Source organism: Adiantum capillus-veneris, chromosome 14 (genome assembly GCF_014529385.1).
Source record: "Adiantum capillus-veneris isolate H3 chromosome 14, ASM1452938v2, whole genome shotgun sequence".
NCBI classification, from domain to species: domain Eukaryota; kingdom Viridiplantae; phylum Streptophyta; class Polypodiopsida; order Polypodiales; family Pteridaceae; genus Adiantum; species Adiantum capillus-veneris.
In genome coordinates, this window is record NC_140944.1 from 71,470,753 (window position 1) to 71,490,830 (window position 20,078).

General features: G+C 39.5%; 1 protein-coding gene across 1 annotated transcript in view; it reads left to right on the forward strand.

The window, feature by feature from the left end:
* Positions 1 to 18,595: 18,595 nt before the first annotated feature.
* Positions 18,596 to 20,078, forward strand: part of LOC147442598 (uncharacterized) — a 2,086-nt gene continuing 603 nt past the window's right edge. Inside the window, exon 1 of the mRNA XM_086529391.1 lies at positions 18,596 to 19,184. Within this exon, the coding sequence (XP_086385517.1) occupies positions 18,596 to 19,184 (589 nt within the window). The remainder of the gene's footprint in view (positions 19,185 to 20,078) is intronic.

Below are 20,078 nucleotides of genomic sequence, written 5' to 3' on the forward strand. Positions count from 1 at the left end.
TTTGTGAGAGCTTTAGGTAATTATTTAATTCAACTAAACTCTCATTGGACCCCTTTGCCTTCTGGCCAATAGGAATCAGACAAGCCATTGGGCTGCTGAATGCTCATTGGTCTCCTTGGGAGACTGTCCAATAGTCTTCTAGAGAGCTTAATTCTTATTAGTTCTTTTAATAAGTGTTTTTAAATTAATTAAACTAGATTTACTCTAGCCTAATTCTCATTGGTCCACCTCCAAGGCCATCCAATAGGAATTGGGTACACCTTGTGGGCATCTGGGCTAGGGAGCTGACATGTGCCCCTCATTCCCTTTGTGTAAAGGGAGCTTTTGTGTGTGTGTGTGTGTGTGTGAGTTTCTCTCTCATCCCCTACTTGCAAGGCTCGCCCCCTCCTATGGGATTGACAAATACTTTTTGTGACGCACACTAAGCATCCAATTTCAGTACTGTTTGGTCTTTGGACAAAACCTTTGAATTTTGGAACCTTAGCATTTTGGAAGTCTTAATGGGCTAAACCTTAGGGTCTTTTAAGCCCATTGTTGCACATTTCTCTTTTGCAAATGGCCCCACCTTTGGATCCCTATTTTCCCTCCTTTGGATCCCTTCTGTGGCCCGGTCTGCTAGCTTAACCAATATTCTAGCTTTTTCTCCCCTGGCACTTCCCCATATTAAATGATCCTTTTAACATGAGAAAATCATTTAGGAGAATTAGATATTGATTATTATGATAGTAGCCTTGAGATGCAAATATCAAAACTTATCCACATATTTGTGAATAGACACATAGGAGAGAAGCTTCAAGCTGCACCATTTGGTAAGTACTTTGTCCTTTGCATCGCTTGCAAAGGAATTGCTTCATGATGGAAACTTGTAGAGTTTTCCATGTCTTTGGGGCTTTGCCATTTCCAAAAAGAATAGCCACCATTGACGTGTGGATTTCTAGAAGTGCATAGCTACATGGCGTAGCTTGGGGGACTCCGCGAAGCCCTTGTCTCCAAAGGCCGCATCAAATTCCTGGATGAAGGCCAATACTTTGTCTATGGCACCAAAAAGGTGCCATCATAGGTGAGAAAAGAGATAGTCTTTCCTCCCTTTTTGAACTTCTTGAGCTTTTGTTACCTTTGCCATGCAAACTATGATTTGCGATGTCCTCCCCTCTTGTATTCTCTAGGAGAATAGCCATAGCTTTCGTCAAAAGAGGAGGAAGGGGAAGAAGAAGGAGAAGAGGGTGACCTCTTTCTTGACCTTTTCTTCCTTTATTTCCTCTCTTTCCTTTCAGAGTGATGAGGAGAAGGACTGTGTGTTGATCGTTTCCTCTTGGGAAGAGTTGGCGATCATCTAGACCGCCGTCTTCGTGGAGCCACATCTTCAACGGAACTGAGGGACTCGTTACTTTCTTGTTCTTTGGATTCCTCCTCTCGTATGGAAGAGATTCTTCTTTTGGGGGTCTCATCAAGAGGCCTCCTAAGCTCTCTCTCCTCTTGGAGAGGAAGGGAAATCCCATTAGCACGAAGTTGTTGAGTAGCTTCGGCTTGCAAAGCAGAGTTGCCCATAGCTTGCTGAAACCTAGTAACAAGACAATTGACAAACATGGGGGCATCATAATTACCACCTTCATGTGCAAAATCAAAGTTATCAATGTTTATTCTACTCTCTTGGTTATTGTCAGCCATGCTAATTATACTTATGTGTCTACTTATTGTATTCTTTGGCAATTCAAAACCTTAGTAGCTACTCCTCTTAGCCTTTGATAATCAACACTTAAGTATTTACACCCACAACTCAAATTGGTTAATTATAGAGAGTAGTGAAGTGGGTCTAATATTGCAGAATTACCAAGGGCTAGCTCCTTTGGACTTCTTATGGCTCAATAATGGTAAAGCCATAGGCAAGTCTAAAAAGACCCCATTATTAAAACCAAAGCTCCCGAGGTGTGCATCAGATCCCACATAGTGGGCTCAACAAAACTGATAATAGATCCCAGTCCCACTTACCCTAATATAATTAACAAAATCAGACATTAATAGGCTACTTAATGACCTCTCTTCTTAAGCCAGAAAAGAGAAACCAAAAGCTGTGATACTAATGTAATGGAAATGGCCTATGAACTTTGAGAATAGTGGAATTAAGAGAATTAGAGTGAGCATTTTTGTGAGATTACTTTGAGAATATAGAGGGTGAACTTAATTGATGGTAGCAACATAAACATAGTACTTAATTAACTTGGCATGAACAATACTTTTGCAAGAGAGAGTATTAGAGAACATGACAATAGTTGAGGATCGGATTTACTTGGAATCGGTCCCCCCTCTAAAAGGTGTTTGTATTATAGATTCTCCCATCAAGAGAGACTTGGTATAATACAATCTTTGTGTTCCTTCTAACCTAGGTGATGCAATGAAGATAAAAAGCTTCATGCATCACGAGCATAACATAAACTTTGCAAAAAGCATTAACTATCCCAAGCCTCAGTCCCAAGGCCTCAAACATGTGGAGAGAGATAGCTGGGAACCAGGGTAGGAAAAAGGAATAAGAATCATTCATAAGAGAAAGAAATAGTTCCTCACTTATCATCACTCTTTTTGCTTAGCATAGCATAATAGCACAGTAATAAAGATGAAGAAGATGGAAAGCTTAAGCATTGAAGCATGGCTTGGTTGGATTTGCATTCCATAGCCAAGAGTGTTGGTGTAGGCTCTCAACTTCTCAACAAGCTTGGAGAAGGAGATGGAGCTCTTGCACTTTGCACTTCACACAATGAGAGAGAGTGTGTGTGTGTGTATGGGAGAGTATACCCCCTCTCGTGCTTGGTCCACCTCTCTCTCTCTCTCTCTCTCTCTCTCTCTCTCTCTCTCTCTTTTGTATTATTTAATTATATCACTTGGACATGTGTCCTCTTTTTTCTCTTTGGGAGAAAGAACTTAATTATTTATTTTTATGCATCTAAATTCTTATTGGACCCCTTTAAATCCTATCCAATAGGATTCAAGCATACCATGAGGGCCAAATGGGGAGGATCTTGACATGTGTCTTTTATGCTTCTTAAGATATCATGTTTGAATTGAACACTTCAAGCACCTTAGTCATTTAAGCATGAAGATCATTTATTCTTCTTGAGAGATCATGTTTGAATTGAACACTTCAAGAACCTTAGTCATTTAAGCATAAGAAGCACCTCAAGCTTGGGCAAGGTTCCCACAAACACTTAAGCACCTTAGTTAGCAAGCACGACAAACACTTCATGGTTGGGTAGGATTTCCACCTCAAGGTCAGCCTTAGCTTGCCGAAGGTCAAAGGACTTTTTAACACTTACTTTTGGAGGTCTTTAATGAAACTAACCCTAAGGTTTTAAGCTCCATCAGGTAGCATTGCACTTTAACAACCCATCTCTTATTTGGACCCCTTTAACCTTGGCCCCGTGCTGAGACAGATCCATAAACACATGTCTATATTCTAACCCTTATTCCCATTTATTCTCCCACATTAAATGATCATTTTTTAATAAGAGAAAATCATTTGGTCTGGTTAGATATTAAATTTTATGACATTTAATAGAAGATTTAGACATTCAATAGGTTACAATTTTGCATTCTGATAGTCAGAGTGCCATTGCTTTGGTAAGAAATCCCATTTTTCAATCCAAGTCAAAACGTGTTGAGGTGAGATATCATCTCAGTCAAGATGCATTGACGGATAAGCGATTGGAGCTTGTCAAGTTTCACATTGATGACAACCTAGCAGATGCTCTTAAAAAGAGCTTGGCTATGGAGTGATTTGCACATTGCATTAAGTTTAGTGGGTGTAGGCTGAGCACGTTCGTACAAGGATGAAGCTTTAGTCATAGCCACTTATGACCACATTGGCTTTTAAGTAGGAGATTGTCGGAGTAAAGGCTTGTGGCCACTTTCTCATGACTTAACACCCTCTATACACTAGCTCGCTAACCTTATTTACTCTTCAAGTGTATGCACAATGAAGGAAACACATAGTGACTTCTCATTGTGTGATGTTTCCCCCAATTACTCCTCTTCTTCTTCCCCTTCCCTCACCTACATGCACGGGCACACCACAACCTTTATAGATATACTAATTTCTTTATGTATAGCTCTTATAAGTGTAAGAAGAGAGGTCATAATTACCTTATACTAGTTGTGAATAGGGATTTTTCTAAGACTCTCCACTTACACGTGGCATGTCCTTCTCTATAGCGAGTGGATCCCTCAGAGTTTGAAGTGAATGCAAACTGAAGATGGCATGGAAATCTATTAGAATGCATTATTTGTAGGATATGCCCACCAAAGCTAGGCAAAGAAGGTGTGGGTGTTTTCAAGAATTCTAATTGACCACATCAGACAACAATGTGCCATTCCTGGGGGTTTTACTAGTACCTTCCATATGGTGGCATGTGAGTGCACAATAAGGGGGGTTTTCTCAAACTGCCAAAAAAAGTATATAATACTAGGGGGTGCTCCAAAATTTTGGGATGCATATACCATACATGGGGGGGGTTGTAGGTTCACCACCTTTTAAATAAAAGGGTTTCTTGGAATTTTTCCCCTGCCATCAAATGTCTAATTTGGGTCTTGAACTGGATCAAGGCTAAGTTGAGGCAAACCTTACTAGCTTCTATTGCAATAATCCTCACAACATTCAAAGTTTTAGAAAACTAAAATCGACAAAATTTTATAAGTATTATAGCAAATACAAGTATATGCAACAAATTTTATTGTGTTTTAGTAAATTGTCATAGGAACAATCTTAACTCATACTTCTTGATCTCTGACAAGACAGATCATGACAAGAGTGCCAACAAACAATCCTATGTGGGCTATCATCAACACAAAATAACATATCATGCGATTGCTCTTGAGGGTCCAAATGCATGACCCAAACTCTTGCTAGAAAGTAGGGAGGATGCGTTGATCTTGCCATACATGTGACAGATGTGGACAGTGAGGTGGGTGTCAAATCTGCAATATAAAAGCCTCCTCTCAAGGAATATAGTGTACTCACAAAAGGAAAGAGGGACTCGGAACTCCATCATCGTAGAAGAGAGTATTACCATCAGTGGATGATGTTTTTCATTGATTTCAGATACAAATTTCTAATTGAAATTGAAATTTAAAAGATGCTACTTGCACCTGGGCCTTTACTCGCTCACAACATCCACATTCACTAGGTTATGACTGGAGACTCTTGAGACTTATTATTTTATGACACATTGACCCCTCTCTCTCACTCTCATCATCGATCTTTGTAAGTTGGGCTGGGTTCAAACTGTCGGGCCAACGCAAAGAGGTATTTGTGCATGTCCACCATGTCACATAATGGTTGGAGGATAAAACAAAAGCTTGGCTTTTGGACGCGCCATGGAACAGGCAGCCTCATACCCCCGAAAAGTCGACTGTCGCAGGTAGAGCTAGTCAAGTATAGCTGGTTACTATGAGAGCTTTGCTCATTGCGGATGAGAAAACCCTAAGGTTATTCCCAATCTCATGCCTTGAGAATCAAGAGGCATGACACAAAAATCAAGAATCGCACCCCCATATTCAGTTACACAATTGTGTCTCTCTCTGTATCCTAATCTCTAATCTCTCCCCTATGTGCAGTATGTCATCTCTACTCTCTTCTTCGTTCACACTGTGTGTCTAGACACTCTCTTTCTAATCATGATATGATGCATGTACACGATAGTGGGAGTCCCTTGGCCTTTCCTCTTCACATGGTATCATTTGTCACGTGATGATCCGAGACTTGTATCTGGCCCCCACAAATACTTATGGAAAAGTGCAAGAGGCCCAAGCCCACCCAAGCGAGTCTCAACCTTGCACTACAAAGACCACCTAGGCCCAAAAACTTCTTGCTAAAGGCTAATCATGGCCTTACTACTACTTGGATGCAGACGACGACATTGAGGCTTTTCTTTGAGCCCTTCAAGAATGCTCCTCACCCAAACCATCATCAATTTTGTGAGCAAGCCTTGTTGCTGCACCTATAATCAATGCTCTGGTGCCCCTTGCAAAGAGCTGTGGACTTTTCTTATCGACAGATCTTTCTTTGATGAACACACATCCCTAGCTCTACCAATTGATACAAATGTTGTGGAAGCCAACAATGCATTAACCATCATGGTTTTCAAAGCCCGTGAAATTTGCCATGTTCAAGATAATGATGTTGATGAAGAGGACACCACCATCATCTCGGATAAAGTCAATTCATTGATCATGGATAGCATAGCCAGTTTATACCCTTTAGCCATGTTACAAAAACTTGGAGGGCACGTGGGGGAGGGGGGGGAGAGAAAACAAGTGGCCTCTTCCCTTACCATACCTTGAGCTCAGCACACGTGAGAGAGAGAGAGAGAGAGAGAGAGAGAGACAGAGACAGAGAGAGAGATTTTATTATAGTCCTCGGAGGTCAAATATGACCTATCGGACCAAAGCTACATGTGATGTAGTATGTGTATGTCTAATGAGTGACTCTGGATGCTCCAAATTGTGGTGATGAGAGTCGCAATGGAGAGACCACACTGTGGTGGCTGGGAGAGGAAAGTGTGTAGGTCTAAGTCATGGCTGAAAATGTGAGAGAAGCAAGTTCAGATGTGACCAAAAGCTAAGCACTCTAGTAGTGTGTGGTACTCAAACTCTCGAACTTGCAGTGAGCATAATGTGCACAATCCATTTGACTCTTCTCCATTTCCCCAACGCCCTGTCTCTCATCGAAGGAAATGGGAGCTAAGGCGAATGGGTGCGATTGTGCATATCGCCGACAAGGGGATAGGCTCAAGCATGTAAGTGTGAGTACGGTTTCCTCTTTCAGCGAAGAACATGGTTTTCTAGTTGGGGGAAATATGGGTGGTGTAATGTATGAAGCGTGACCCACACGATTTCTCCCAAGCCGTAATACATTGGCGTTGTAGAAAAGCTTCATTCACTTGGGAGTCAATTGAAGCATCATGTAGCAAGTGTAATGCATCCCATCTCCCAAACCACTTCTTTATGTCTTGCATCCATCCCGTGCTCAAGATCTTGCTTTTATGTGTCTTTTAAACATTTTTGCTTGCTTCCCATGCAATTGTAGGAAGTCGATGTGAGGGGTTTTGACGCATCTTTATCATGTACTCCACAACCCTTTCCATGCCCATAACCTCAATTGGAAGAGATCTTGACTCAAGAAGTAGGAGCATATATGGTGTTTGTGTCTTAACTTGGAGAAAGTTTGTAAGAAAACGCTTTTGGACATTCTCAAACTCTTTCCAAGTAGACTTTGAGATACTCCTGCCCCACACTTCAACTCCATAAAGAAGAACCGGTATCACCAATGCATCAAAAAGATACTTCTTGAGAACCCAACACTTGATGTTTCCCGCATTACACATGTTCTCAAATGCATAATATGCTCTCTTTCTCACTTCCAAACGACGCATAGCACATTCATACCACTTGTGATTGGACGGAACCTCAAGGCCAAGGTACTTAAAGCTCTCAGCAACTTCAAGTGTCTCATTGTTGTACACAATGGATGACTTCTCCTTATAGTTGGTTTTCACAAGCATAACCTTTGTTTTGGACTCATTCACAATCAGCCCACTATGCAAGCAAAAGTTCTAAAGGACAATCATAAGCTTTTGTGCATCTTCTAGAGTGTGTGCTAGAAGCACTACATCATCCACATACAACAAAAGCATGATTACCGCATTGAAAATAGTGATCTCTTCAATGCCTTCTTCTTTCATAAAGTCAAGTACCATTTATTCCAATTGATCGATGCATAGACCAAAGAGAGTTGGTGACAACGGACATCCTTGTTTAACCCCAATAGTGCTTACAAAAATTTCTGAAATTTCTCTTCCCATGCGCAATTGACAAATCACCTTCTCATAGATTCGAGAAACCGCAAGCATAAACTCACTTGGCACTTGGAGTTCTTCCATTCTTCTCCACAAATTGTTACGTGGAATCATATCAAAGGCTTTCTTAAAGTCCACAAAATAACAATACAATCACTTGCCTTTCAACCAACTTTCCTCTATGAGAACACGAAGAGTGACAAGATGATCAATGGTGCTATGGCATCAACGAAAACCTGCTTGTCCTTTTGCATGCTTGTCATTCTTTTCAGCCCAATCACTTAATTTCATCTCCATTATGCACACAAACAACTTTGCCATAAGAGACCCAATCATTATAGTTCAGTAGTTGTTTACATTCTTTACATCATCTCCTTTATGTAAAAGCTTAACCCAATTAGTACTCCAATCATAAGGCATACGATGTTAAATTGCAAGGTTGAACATATCACACATCCACTCATGGGTAAAATCTCCCGTCCATTTGATCATCGCCGGCTTAATACCTTGAAGATTCCCGCTTTGTGAGTACCAGCTTTTCAAGCCCACCGCATACATCCTCAATAGGTAAAAAAGAGGGCATACATTTAATTGCCTACAATGTGTGTACATATCCACAAGACTCAAGTTACCAAAATTCTCAACCCGCTTGCCCCTCAGGTTTCTCCAAAATCTTCCACATGCATGTGCCTTTTCTTGGACTTGAAAAAGTTGTTGCTTTATTTCCCATCTGCTTATCTTCTTTTGAATCAATGCCTTATATGTATGCAAATGACTTTGATAGTTGTCTTTGTCCATAGTTGCATCAAGCTTTATTAAGGACTTTCGAGCATCTTGACATTCTTTATCAAGCCACCTTTTGCGTGATCTATCTTTCTTGATACCATAGAGATGCTTTATGACAAAGCATTGTTCGGCACAAGAACAAATAACTTTCTTGAAAGCTTCCCATTTAGTATCCAATGGTGCGCCATATTGAAGCTTTGTCATCCATAACTTTTGCTCAACCATTTCAATGTACATTGGTGTCATACATAGTGAAAATTTCTCTTTCCTTTGGCTGAGATTATCATGCTTAGTTGCTTCTCCACATGAAAGGTCAATACATAAGGTCCGATGGTCGGATTCCGGGGTCCATTGACCAAACATAAAACTCTTTATGCAATACAATTTGGCTTCCGAGAGTGGCACATAGGCAATCACACTGTCCCCATTATGTTTCCTACATGTAAATCCACTGGTTCCACTCCATAAAGATAAACCATTGGCAATGAGCATACCCGTGTTATTACACATGTGCAAAAGTAACTTTCCATAGTGATCTGGCTCTTTCTCATCCATTGAAGTACGATCATACAAGTGAACTTCCTCCAACTCCCTTGAAATGTATGGCATATCAAATTGTTGAGTATCATGTTGCCATGTTTTTGTGCAAGCATTCATATCCCCAAATACAATAACATCACCTTTGCCTTTGAAATAAGCAATGTCCTCTTTTAAATAAAAAAATGGATGATCTCTATCCATGCAAGCAGAAAAGGGGGAATCATGATGAGGAATGTAGCAACCGGCTACAAAAATGGGTGCTCTTTTTGGTGTCATAATTTTCAGCCATACATAATGTTTGTACTTGTCATCTTTCACAATTGATACAAAATCTTCCAATTCTTTCTTAATTATACATGCTACCCCTCCTTGCCCTCTTCGTTGCTTGATATTCTTTGACCACATCAATGAATGTACATTGTAATTAACCAAGCCGTTAATCCTTTGTGTATCATGCTCCCAAGTTTCAACAAGAAGTACAACATCATCTTTGCTTGTTACTTCATCAAAGCCAACCCCCGCATTCCATGGGTATCCGTTACAATTCCAAAAGCATATTTTCAATTGTAATCGGTCTCATAGGTCACACATCCCTATTTGCTTGAGGGACTTGCCTCCTCCTTGGGCACATTTTCTTCATGAGAGATCTCCTTTTTTTTCTTACTCTTTTCATCATATGCCTTGCGACAAATATTTTGTTGCTTAATAGTGCGACCTTCACATACAAAACATTTTGTATCTCTCAAATAGATCCAACTATTATCAAGGATAATCTTTCGTTTGGTCTCATTCGGGATGGTGCATACAATTGGCCGTTCTCCCGAGCGAGGAGCTCCTTGCTTCCCCACTCTATGTGCTCCATAGACCATAACTCCGGACATGCCAAAGTGGGTTTTGAAGAAATTTGCAATAACAATGGCAAGAGAAGGAGGTGTCTCTAACTTCTCTTCGGGAATTCCACGAATAACAATGTTCTTGGCACGTCGCTCCCGTTCCTTCAACTCCTCCACATCCACATTCTTTGTTTGAACCATAGCTTGCATGAGTGAGGAATTACGAACCACATTGTTGCCACATACATAAGCCCAAGGCTTGTTTGTGCATACATTTTTCATGTCGCATACATCCCGGCTCATGGCATCAAATTTATCCTCTTTCAATACATGGTGATGCTCTACTTTGCTCATGCGCTCCTTCAAAGCATTCAAGTCCACAAGAGAGCATTTACATTCCTTGAATTCCTCTTCAAGTTGCATCAAACGTGTTTTCTGCATCTCAAGTGTTCTCTTGAGATTCTCATTCTCAACCACAAGTACCCTTAGTGTGCCATTCTCCATTGCAAGTGCTCGTAAGTCTTTGCCTTGTTTGTTTACGGTCTCTTGCAACGATACCAAGTATGCCATGATCATGGTTTTTGATGTCATTGGTTGAGTGGTTGTATTAATGTCTCCACACTTAAGAGATTTTGGATCATTTTCCACAATGGTTGTGGACCTTGTTAAAGAAGAAGAACCCTTGCGAGTGCCAGAAGACATTGTATGTAAAATAAGAGATGAGATTCAACTTTCTTGAACCTGTTCACTTCGTAAATGCTGCTACAAAAAAGCCTTCAATAACTTTGATTTTTTTTTTTGTCTTTACATCAATGCATAGAGGGCGTCGTGCTCTTCGATTGAGTCTATAGATCACCCTAATCGGAGTTCGGATGAAGGAGTTATGATCAAAAGAGTGAACTGTTGTCTACTAGGTCAAAAAGCGGCTGCGTTTTTTGTGTATGTGTTGGTAGTTAGAGAGAGAGAGAGAGAGAGAGAGAGAGAGAGAGAGAGAGCTCTATGTCTAATGCCAGGGGCTTTCCTTGCAAAATTGTTTTGATGATCTGCATGGTCTTTTGGTGAATCTCACTCACAAATAGGATTTAAAAATAATATTTCCCTACATTGCCTTCACTATATAGGAACACAAAGGTAAGTACTTTTATTCTTCTAGCTTTTGAAATGGATAGAAGTGAAAGTGCACCTGTGAAGTCATTTGAACATCCCCCTTTCCCACAAAAACACATAATCTCACACATTAACAACACATTTTATGAGATTGAAGACATCTTAAAGTGCACCCGTGGTGTTATGTAAACATTCCCCTCCTTCCCACCAAAAATGCATAATCACACACATCAAAATTCTAAGGTTAATTTCATAATTTATAGGATAAACCTAGGTTTTTATTGGGCACGCTATGTTCATCGTAGTAGGTTTTCTCCTTAAATTTTGTAGGTTTTTCCACCTTCAAATATAAAATTTAAAGGTAAATTTCAAATTTTGTAGGTGGGATTACATTAAACCTCGGTTTTTATTGGGCATGCCATGTTCATCGTAGTAGGAGTTGAAGAGCCTTCAACCCTTGCTTATTGTCCACATTCTACTGACACACAATGGTTTTTATACAAAGAATGATAATTAGTATGATCTATAGACTTTCCAATTCATACATGTGCTATGTGATAGAGAACACATTTCCAGTTGTCTATCATCGATCGATACCCGTCTCTTGAGAGCATCGTGCTAATGACAACATTGTTTTTTGGCAAGATGCTACTGCAAATTTCTAGCTTCATTTTTTTGGGAGAGTGGGAAGGATCGATAGAGTAATTTGTAAGTTTTCCAACTCCTAGCAAGAGACCCTTACAAGTATCTATTAGCAACTAGAAGTAACGCTAGAGAACTAGGTTTAGTGTAATCCTGCGTACAAATTTTGAGGTTTACCTCTATATCTAACCCAATAATATAACAATATCTCTTTCATAGATTTATTGGTTTGGTGGAGCTCTTTAGGAGTTTGACCCAAAAAAGCATTAGCTGTGAAAGGTGGGTGAGGCCATGGAGCTGTGAAACAGTGTGAAACAGGAGAGAGAGAGAGAGAGAGAGAGAGAGAGAGAGAGAGAGAGAGAGAGAGAGAGAGAGAGAGAGAGAGAGAGAGAGAGAAGGAGTGTACTCTCTTTAAATTTTGTAGGTTTTCTCACCTTCAAATATAAAATTATATGACGGGGGGGGGGGGGGGAGAGAGAGAGAGAGAGAGAGAGAGAGAGAGAGAGAGAGAGAGCGGGGGGGGGGGATAGGACTTGGTGTAGATAGAATAGTTTCAAGAGACCTCATTCTCTTTCCTTGTAGTTATAGCTTTATTGGTTTGGTGGAGCTCTTTAGCAGTTTGACTCAGGTGTTCATCGGTACGGTAGAGGTTTCCTTTCGTGCAGGTAGATTTCAAGTTTTGTAGTAGCTCTTTGTATATCTATAATTTGTAATGGAATTATAGATTATTGTAGCTGAATTAAATAGTTAATAGTTCATTTGTAACTCTCTCTCTCTCTCTCTCTCTCTCTCTCTCTCTCATTTTGATTTTTTTCTATTGTGCGGAGAGGGAGAGAGTAGACTCCGTATATAGAGAGTGAATCTATAGTAATAAACATGATCCTCTTTTTAAATAGAGAGCCCTTTGTTTACCATCTTTGTGTTCCATTGAAGAGATTGGTGAGTGTCTTAGAGTCTTACTAGAGAGGGCCACATAGATTCTCATTGTCTCCTATGAGTTCTTAACGATGCCTTCTCATCATTCCTTATTCTTGCAAGAGGAGGAGAACTTTGTTGAGATAGAATGACAAACTCTCCAATCACTATTCTTACCACTCCTTTGAATAGGTTTTAGAGAGCCCTGCTCATTGTGGTGAGAAGGAGATAGAGAATCTTAATAATAAAGATGAGCATGAATCAACCAGTGGTTCAACTTTGAGCAAAGAGATGATAGAGACAATGGTTTCTTGATAAATATATGTATTTATGTTCTTCACTCTTCCATGTGTATCTATGTGCAGTAAAATGGACCTAGCTTGCACTACACATGTACCTCTTGCATCTGCAACCAATGGTGCAAGCTCTTCTCATGTAGAAGTATATACTTTAAGGAGCACTCTGAAGAAACAAGGTGCCTTAACAAAGCTACAAGGTTCTGGAGTTTCAGAGATTCGAGCCGCTTCAAATAAATTGGGTGCCTTAACATAGCTACAAGGTTCTGGAGTTTCAGAGATTAGAGGCGCTTCAAATAAATTGGGTGCCTTAACAAAACTACAAAGTTCTGGAGTTTTAGAGATTTGAGCGACTTCAAATAAATTAAATGCAATGGTTAAACACAATTTGCCAAAGACAAATAATCGTGTTGGCTATAATTTCACGAATGAAGTGCAAATCGCTAATAATATATGTACTTAAACATTTCTATGCAACAAGAAAATGGGAGCTTTGCTTTATGTAAGTTTTTAGAGATTTTCAATGTACACACGTGATTACACATGCACTTTAGAAAATAGCAAGAATATAGGGAAAGACCAGTGGTGTGTGTGTGTGTGTGTGTGTATGTTTGTGTCTATGAGTGTGTGATAGATGGACAACTGTATAGATGTATATGGTAGAATAGAACTCATACCACACATATAAACACTAGGAATGTGGTGTATCTGCCACCCCCCCGCTTCTCTCTTCTCTCTCTCTCTCTCTATGACTAAGAAGATCACATTAGAGTGCAAATTTTAATTCTAGATACATGATGTGTGTGTGTGTGTGTGTGTGTGTGTGGTAGGTATACAACAATATAGAGCACATAGCACATGTATGTAAACTAGGATTATGGTGTATTTTCCTCTCTCTCTCTCTCTCTCTCTCTCTCTCTCTCTCTCTCTCTCTCTCCATTTTGTTGAAAGATACAGAGAAATTCAAGGATTATGGTATACCTTTATGTATTTGTCTATGTTTGTGTCTATGAGTATATGATAGATGGACAACTGTGTAGATATATATGGTAGGATATGGCTCATAAAACACATATGGTACATATAGAGAACTCAAGGCACACATATGTAAACTAGGACATAAACAAGGATTATGGTGTATCTACCACCCTCCCCCTTCTCTCTCTCTCTCTCTCTCTCTCTCTCTCTCTCTCTCTCTCTCTCTCTCTCATGAAACATGGATTATAAAGATTAAGCGATAGCAAGTGACTACTAAAATACCTAACATATATTTTCATTGTTTTCTATGTGTCAAGTTGATAACCTTCAATCACAATAGTTGAAATCCTCTCTACCTCTCTCTCTCTCTCTCTCTCTCTCTCTCTCTCTTCCGTTATTATCTCTCTCTCTCTCTCTCTCTCTCTCTCTCTCTCTCTCTACGTTTTCCTTGAAAGATAAGGAGAACTATAGGGATTATGGTATACCTTTATGTGATTTTAGCTTAGTTTCATAATAGTTTCATTAATGGTTTTTTAATTAAGTTTCATAACCGATGGTGTCAAGGCTCTCTCCCCCTCTTTGCCACTCTCTTTCGCATTATTGTCCATCCCCCCTCCCCCTCTCTCTATATCTAACTCGACAATTTCCTTGAAAGATAAGGAGAGCTACTAGGATTATAGTGTACCTTCATGTGTTTTTAGATTAGTTTCATTAATAATTGAAGTTCCGTAGCAGATGGTGTCACGACCGAGAATGGTGTCCCCAAGGCATGCAAGGCGTATTAGACATCTTGATCAATGTCGAAGAGCTAGGCATGAAATAGCAAGAAATAGAGCTAGGAACTCTTTTTGCAATAAGGCATTGAGGCTCTTAGGGTTACATCCATAGATTTCTTATAAAAGAGAGTGTTATGAGAGATTGGAACCACCCATTGGCCAAGGTTTAGATCATGAGTGCATGGATATTCATGTTGAAGACCATCAAAGTAATTTAGAGCAAGTGTGCATAGAGCCCCTGGTTGTGTTCGAAGAGGGAGATTATACAAAGGTGGCAAGACATTGTTTGTCAATTTGCTCTCACTATGCATCTGCTCCCATCTTGAAAAATCCTTTTATGGCACAATTCTATTTGGAAAGTTTTTGATACACAACTTAGGCTGCTTAGACTTTGAATGCTCCAATTGTGGGGCTGCAGCATGGAAGGTTGAAGGAAGAAGTATTTGTAATTTTGTAGAAAAATATTGTTGTTTGGATGGCAAGATTTCTTTGCTGCCTTTGAGTGAGCCACCCCCAGAACTGAAAGATTTGATGCAATCCTCTACACGAAGAGGCAAGAACTTCTTAAAGAATATTTGTGGATACAATAATTCACTTGCATTTGCCTCTTTGGGTGCTCACATTGATGAAAACATGTCCCGGGGAAGAAGAGTTTACACGTTTAAGGCACATGGTTGTATATATCACAACAATGGTCCTTTAATGCCAATTGAAGGACGTAATGAAGTTCCTTGATTTGCACAGCTGTATATTTATGAACGGAGCATGAGCTACAAAATAGACTACTTCATGTTCCACACTTCAATGTCGAAGTATTACATACTTTACAAGAAATGATGCATGGGGTGAATCCTTATGCTCATGCACTTCGCACTACAGGTGCTATGGTTAATGGACCTATTGTTCCAGAAATCAAGATGGTGATAACTGAAGTTTGCTCTAATGGGTGGCAATATCTTGCTCCCCGTGGTGGTGAAATTGTTGCTATATTGCCTGGGCAAGGCGATAAGAGAACTATAGGGCATCGTGACATAGTGTTAAATCTTCAAGAAGGAGGCTTAAAAAGGATTTCTAATTTGCATCGATCATTCATGCCTCTTATGTATGTTCTTTTGTTTCCAATGGGAGAAGATGGATGGGTTCCTTCGTTACAAAGCGGATCTAGATAGAAAATTATACAAAAACAATACTATAGTTTTCGAATACAAATAAGAAATGACACCATTGAGTGTCTCTTACCGGGTGGTAGATTGCACCAGGATAAAGTTCCATGGAGGACTCACGTTTGTTGTGGCTAAGAAATAATCAGAGGACACTCCGTGCCGAGGTCTATCAGGGCCAAGCTGATATGGTTTAGGCTAGGGATGGTATTTTGGGACAAACTGCTGGGCGTAGAATTGTCTTGACCTCTTCTTTCACTAGAGGGCCAAGATACATGTGCCAATTTTACCAAGATGCCATGGCAATTGTTTGTAAGAGGGGAAAGCCTAATCTCTTCATAACCTTTACATGTAATCACGATGGAGAGAAATAGAAGAATTATTGCTACTAGGACAAAGTGCTTCAGATTGTTCGGATCTAACTGCACGTGTATTCTATCAGAAGTTCAAAGACATGATGCATTTGCTCATAAAAAAGGCTATCTTTGGAGATGTTGTAGGCCATGTAAGTGTGGTCGAGTTTCAAAAGCGAGGTCTTCCACATGCACATATATTGTTCATTTTAGCATCTGAGTACAAACCAATGGAAGCATCCTACTATGATAAGTTGGTGTGTGTTGAGCTTCTAGACAAAGAGATATTTCCAGAGTTGCATAGTGTGATTAGTCGTTGCAATATTCATGCACCATGTGGTCCCTTGAATTCAAATGCTCCATGTATGGTTATGAAAAATGTAGGTTTAATATCCACGCAAATTTAGCCTATCTACAAATGTGGATGAAAGTTGATATCCTACGTATATGAGATGAGATAATGAAATTTTTGTTCAATTAAGGGATTGCAAGCTAGACAACATTCCATATAATCCATTTTTATCATTGAGATATAATGCCCACATCAATGTTGAGATTTGCTCAACCATTTCTGATGTAAAGTATTTGTACAAGTATGTCTATAAGGGGCATGATCGAGCCACTGTGGTGCTCCATGAGCATGAAGGTGTTTTTGACGAAATTAAGAGCTATCTTGATGCATGATATGTTTCTGCATCTAAAGCTATTTGGTAAATTCATGGTTTTGACATGCATGAAGAGAAGCCTAATATCCAAAGATTGCAAGTTCATCTTCCCAATACTATGAATTTTTGAGATTCAGATGATTTGACAGAGCTAGTGAATAACAATGAAGTTAAGAAGACAACACTCACTGAGTGGTTTGTCACAAACCAAAATCATCATGAGGCCCATATACTAACATATGCTGACTTTCCTACTATGTGAGTCTGGAAGAAGACTAAAAAACAATGGACACAAAGACAATTGGGAGATACCATTGGAAGAATTGCAACATTGTCCCCACTGCTGGAGATGTTTACTATTTACGGATTTTGCTAACCATATGTAAGGGATGCAAGTGTTATGATGACTTGCGAACATATGAAGGACATGTTTATGCTACATTCAAAGAGGCTTCCAATGCTAGAGGGTTTTTGCAAAGTGATGAGGAGTGGATCACATGCTTGGAAGAAGCCTCTTCTTTTCAAAATGGATTGCAATTGCGCCAATTGTTTGCTATTATATTGGTATACTGTGAACCATTATGTCTAGGGACATTATGGGATAGGTCTTTTATTGAGATTTTTGAAGACTATACATATTCTTTAAACCTGCGTGTACTTGATGCAAGAGTTCGACAAGAAGTTACTAAAAGTAGGGCACTTTGTAATTTGCATTCTTTGCTACAACGATATGGTAAGAGGCTCTCTGACTATCCCACGATGCCTCCAATTGATCATAGTTTTATGTCTTTAAGTAGTAGTAGTGTGTTAGCAGAAGAGACCATGTATGATACTACCGAACACTATAGGATGGCAGAACAGATGGAAAGGTCTTTAAACGATGGCCGACGTGATGCTTACAATTGTGTGCTACAAGAAGCTCATAAAAATGAAGGGGGTATCTTCTTTCTAGATGGTCGAGGAGGGTTTGGAAAAACCTATGTTTATAATGCATTGCTTGCACGACTTCGAGGTGAATGTAAGGTAGCGTTGGCATGTGCATCATCTTGTATTGCAATTTTTCTCCTTAACAATGGAAGGACTGCACATTCACGATTTAAGATTCCTCTAGAATTAAATTCCGAGTAAACATGCAATATAAAAGTGAATAGCCAACTTGCTGAATTTTTTAGAAGAGCAGTTTTGATTATATGGGATGAAGTACCCATGACTCATCGCCATGATTTTGAGGCAGTAGATAGGACACTTGCAAATGTTTTACAAACAGACAGCCTGCTTGGAGGAAAGGTAGTTTTTCTTGGAGGTGACTTTAGACAGATTCTTTCAGTTCTACGCAAAGGTAGCTGAGCAGATATTGTGAATGGGACATTGTGTCATTCGTACATTTGGAGACACACAAGAATATTAAGGCTCACTCAAAATATGCGTGTGCAAAACTATATGATAGATGAAGCTGAGAAACAATTTCCACAATGGGTTCTTGATATCGGGAATGAGAATATACATGATGGGGGAATTGTTGACAATGTCACTTTGCCTACGCGCATGCTACTTCAGAGAAACCATTTGTCAGATCTTATTGAGAGCATCTATGCAGATATTCAGAGAGTCGAGGATTATGCAGGATTCTTTAAAGATAGGGAGTCCTTGCACCTTGCAACAAGGATGTAGATGTGGTCAATGATTATGCTCTACGCAAGATGTGTAGACATTATAGGGAGTATTTGAGTGCAGACTCTTTATGTGAATCGGAAGAGAGCAGTGCCTTGTATACAATTGAATTTTTGAATAGCTTGGATTTAGGTGGAGTATATCCACCACATGTATTGTGTTTGAAAGAATATGCTCCTGTCATGCTATTGTGCAATTTGGATTCAAGAAGGGGACTTTGTAATGGCAGAAGGTTAATATGTAGGAAGCTTCATCGCAGAGTCATAGAGGCAAAGATAATCACATGTTCCAACTTTGGAGACCGAGTATTTCTTCCAAGGATATATTTCATTGCTGGAAATTCTCAAGGACTACCCTGCCAAATGATGAGGTGCATACAGTTTCCTAGTAGGCTGGCATTTGGAATGACCATAAATAAAGCACAAGGACAGACATTGGGCCTCTTAGGATTATATTTGGCAGCACCCATTTTTTCACATGGTCAGTTATATGTGGCAATGTTTCGTGTGCGAGCCTCAATTTCTGTAAAGGTTGTGGTCAAGGATGATAATGAAGCAGAGTTGACTCGGACTCCAAACATTGTATTCAAAGAAGTTTGCATGCTGCAAATGCAGTGGGGTAAGCATGTACAAATGGAACATTCAAATTGTATATGCAAGGCATCCTCTTTTACATCATTTCTCCTCAAAATGATGTAAGGCTCTGAGCTATACTTTTTCTCAATGTGGGAGTTCAATATTCATCGACTCTAAGCAATTGCAATTTAAGTCATTGGGTTATCCATGCCTTAGAGGTGAAAAAACACCTCTATTGGATTCTTATATATAACAGATTGCAAATGAATAGAGGTAAAGAATACACGGTTACATGTGATGTCTTAATTAATTATTTAATGGAATTGACCTTGAGATATATTTGTTCTCAAAAAGATAATAGCTACTTTTCTTTGCATTTGGATTCAACACTATGTTTTGAATGTCTAACATCCATCAAAGATAAGGTAATTGTATATAGGTAGGGTGACATGGCCCTCTTTCTTATTTTTTAATCAAAAATTTATTTTCATTAAATGAGGTTTGTTTTTGGTAAATAAGTGTGGCCCTAGCCCCTTTAACTCTCTATTTTAATTTTGAAATATTCACGAGTTTACCCTTGCATTCAAAATGATACAATAGGAATTTGGAGGGATTGTGTTGTGTCAAGAAGTCCATGGTAAATTTACTATCTAATCACATGTCACTTTATTATTTTTTGAAGAATATAAATTCTCTTTTCAAGATTCCACTAACGATGTTGTATGGTTACCCCAGGTGGGGCAAGGGATGGCACGAAAGCGCGTATGACATACACCTTAGCATGAGCATGTATAATCGGGTTATAAAACGATCTAAAGAGATAGCCTTGGCAATCGGGTTTCCCCAGACACTTGCTTGTAAAGGAGACAGGGCACTCGATTTGAAAGGGATAACCAAAGAAGCGCGTTTTAAAAAAAAAAATTTAAGAGCTTGAATA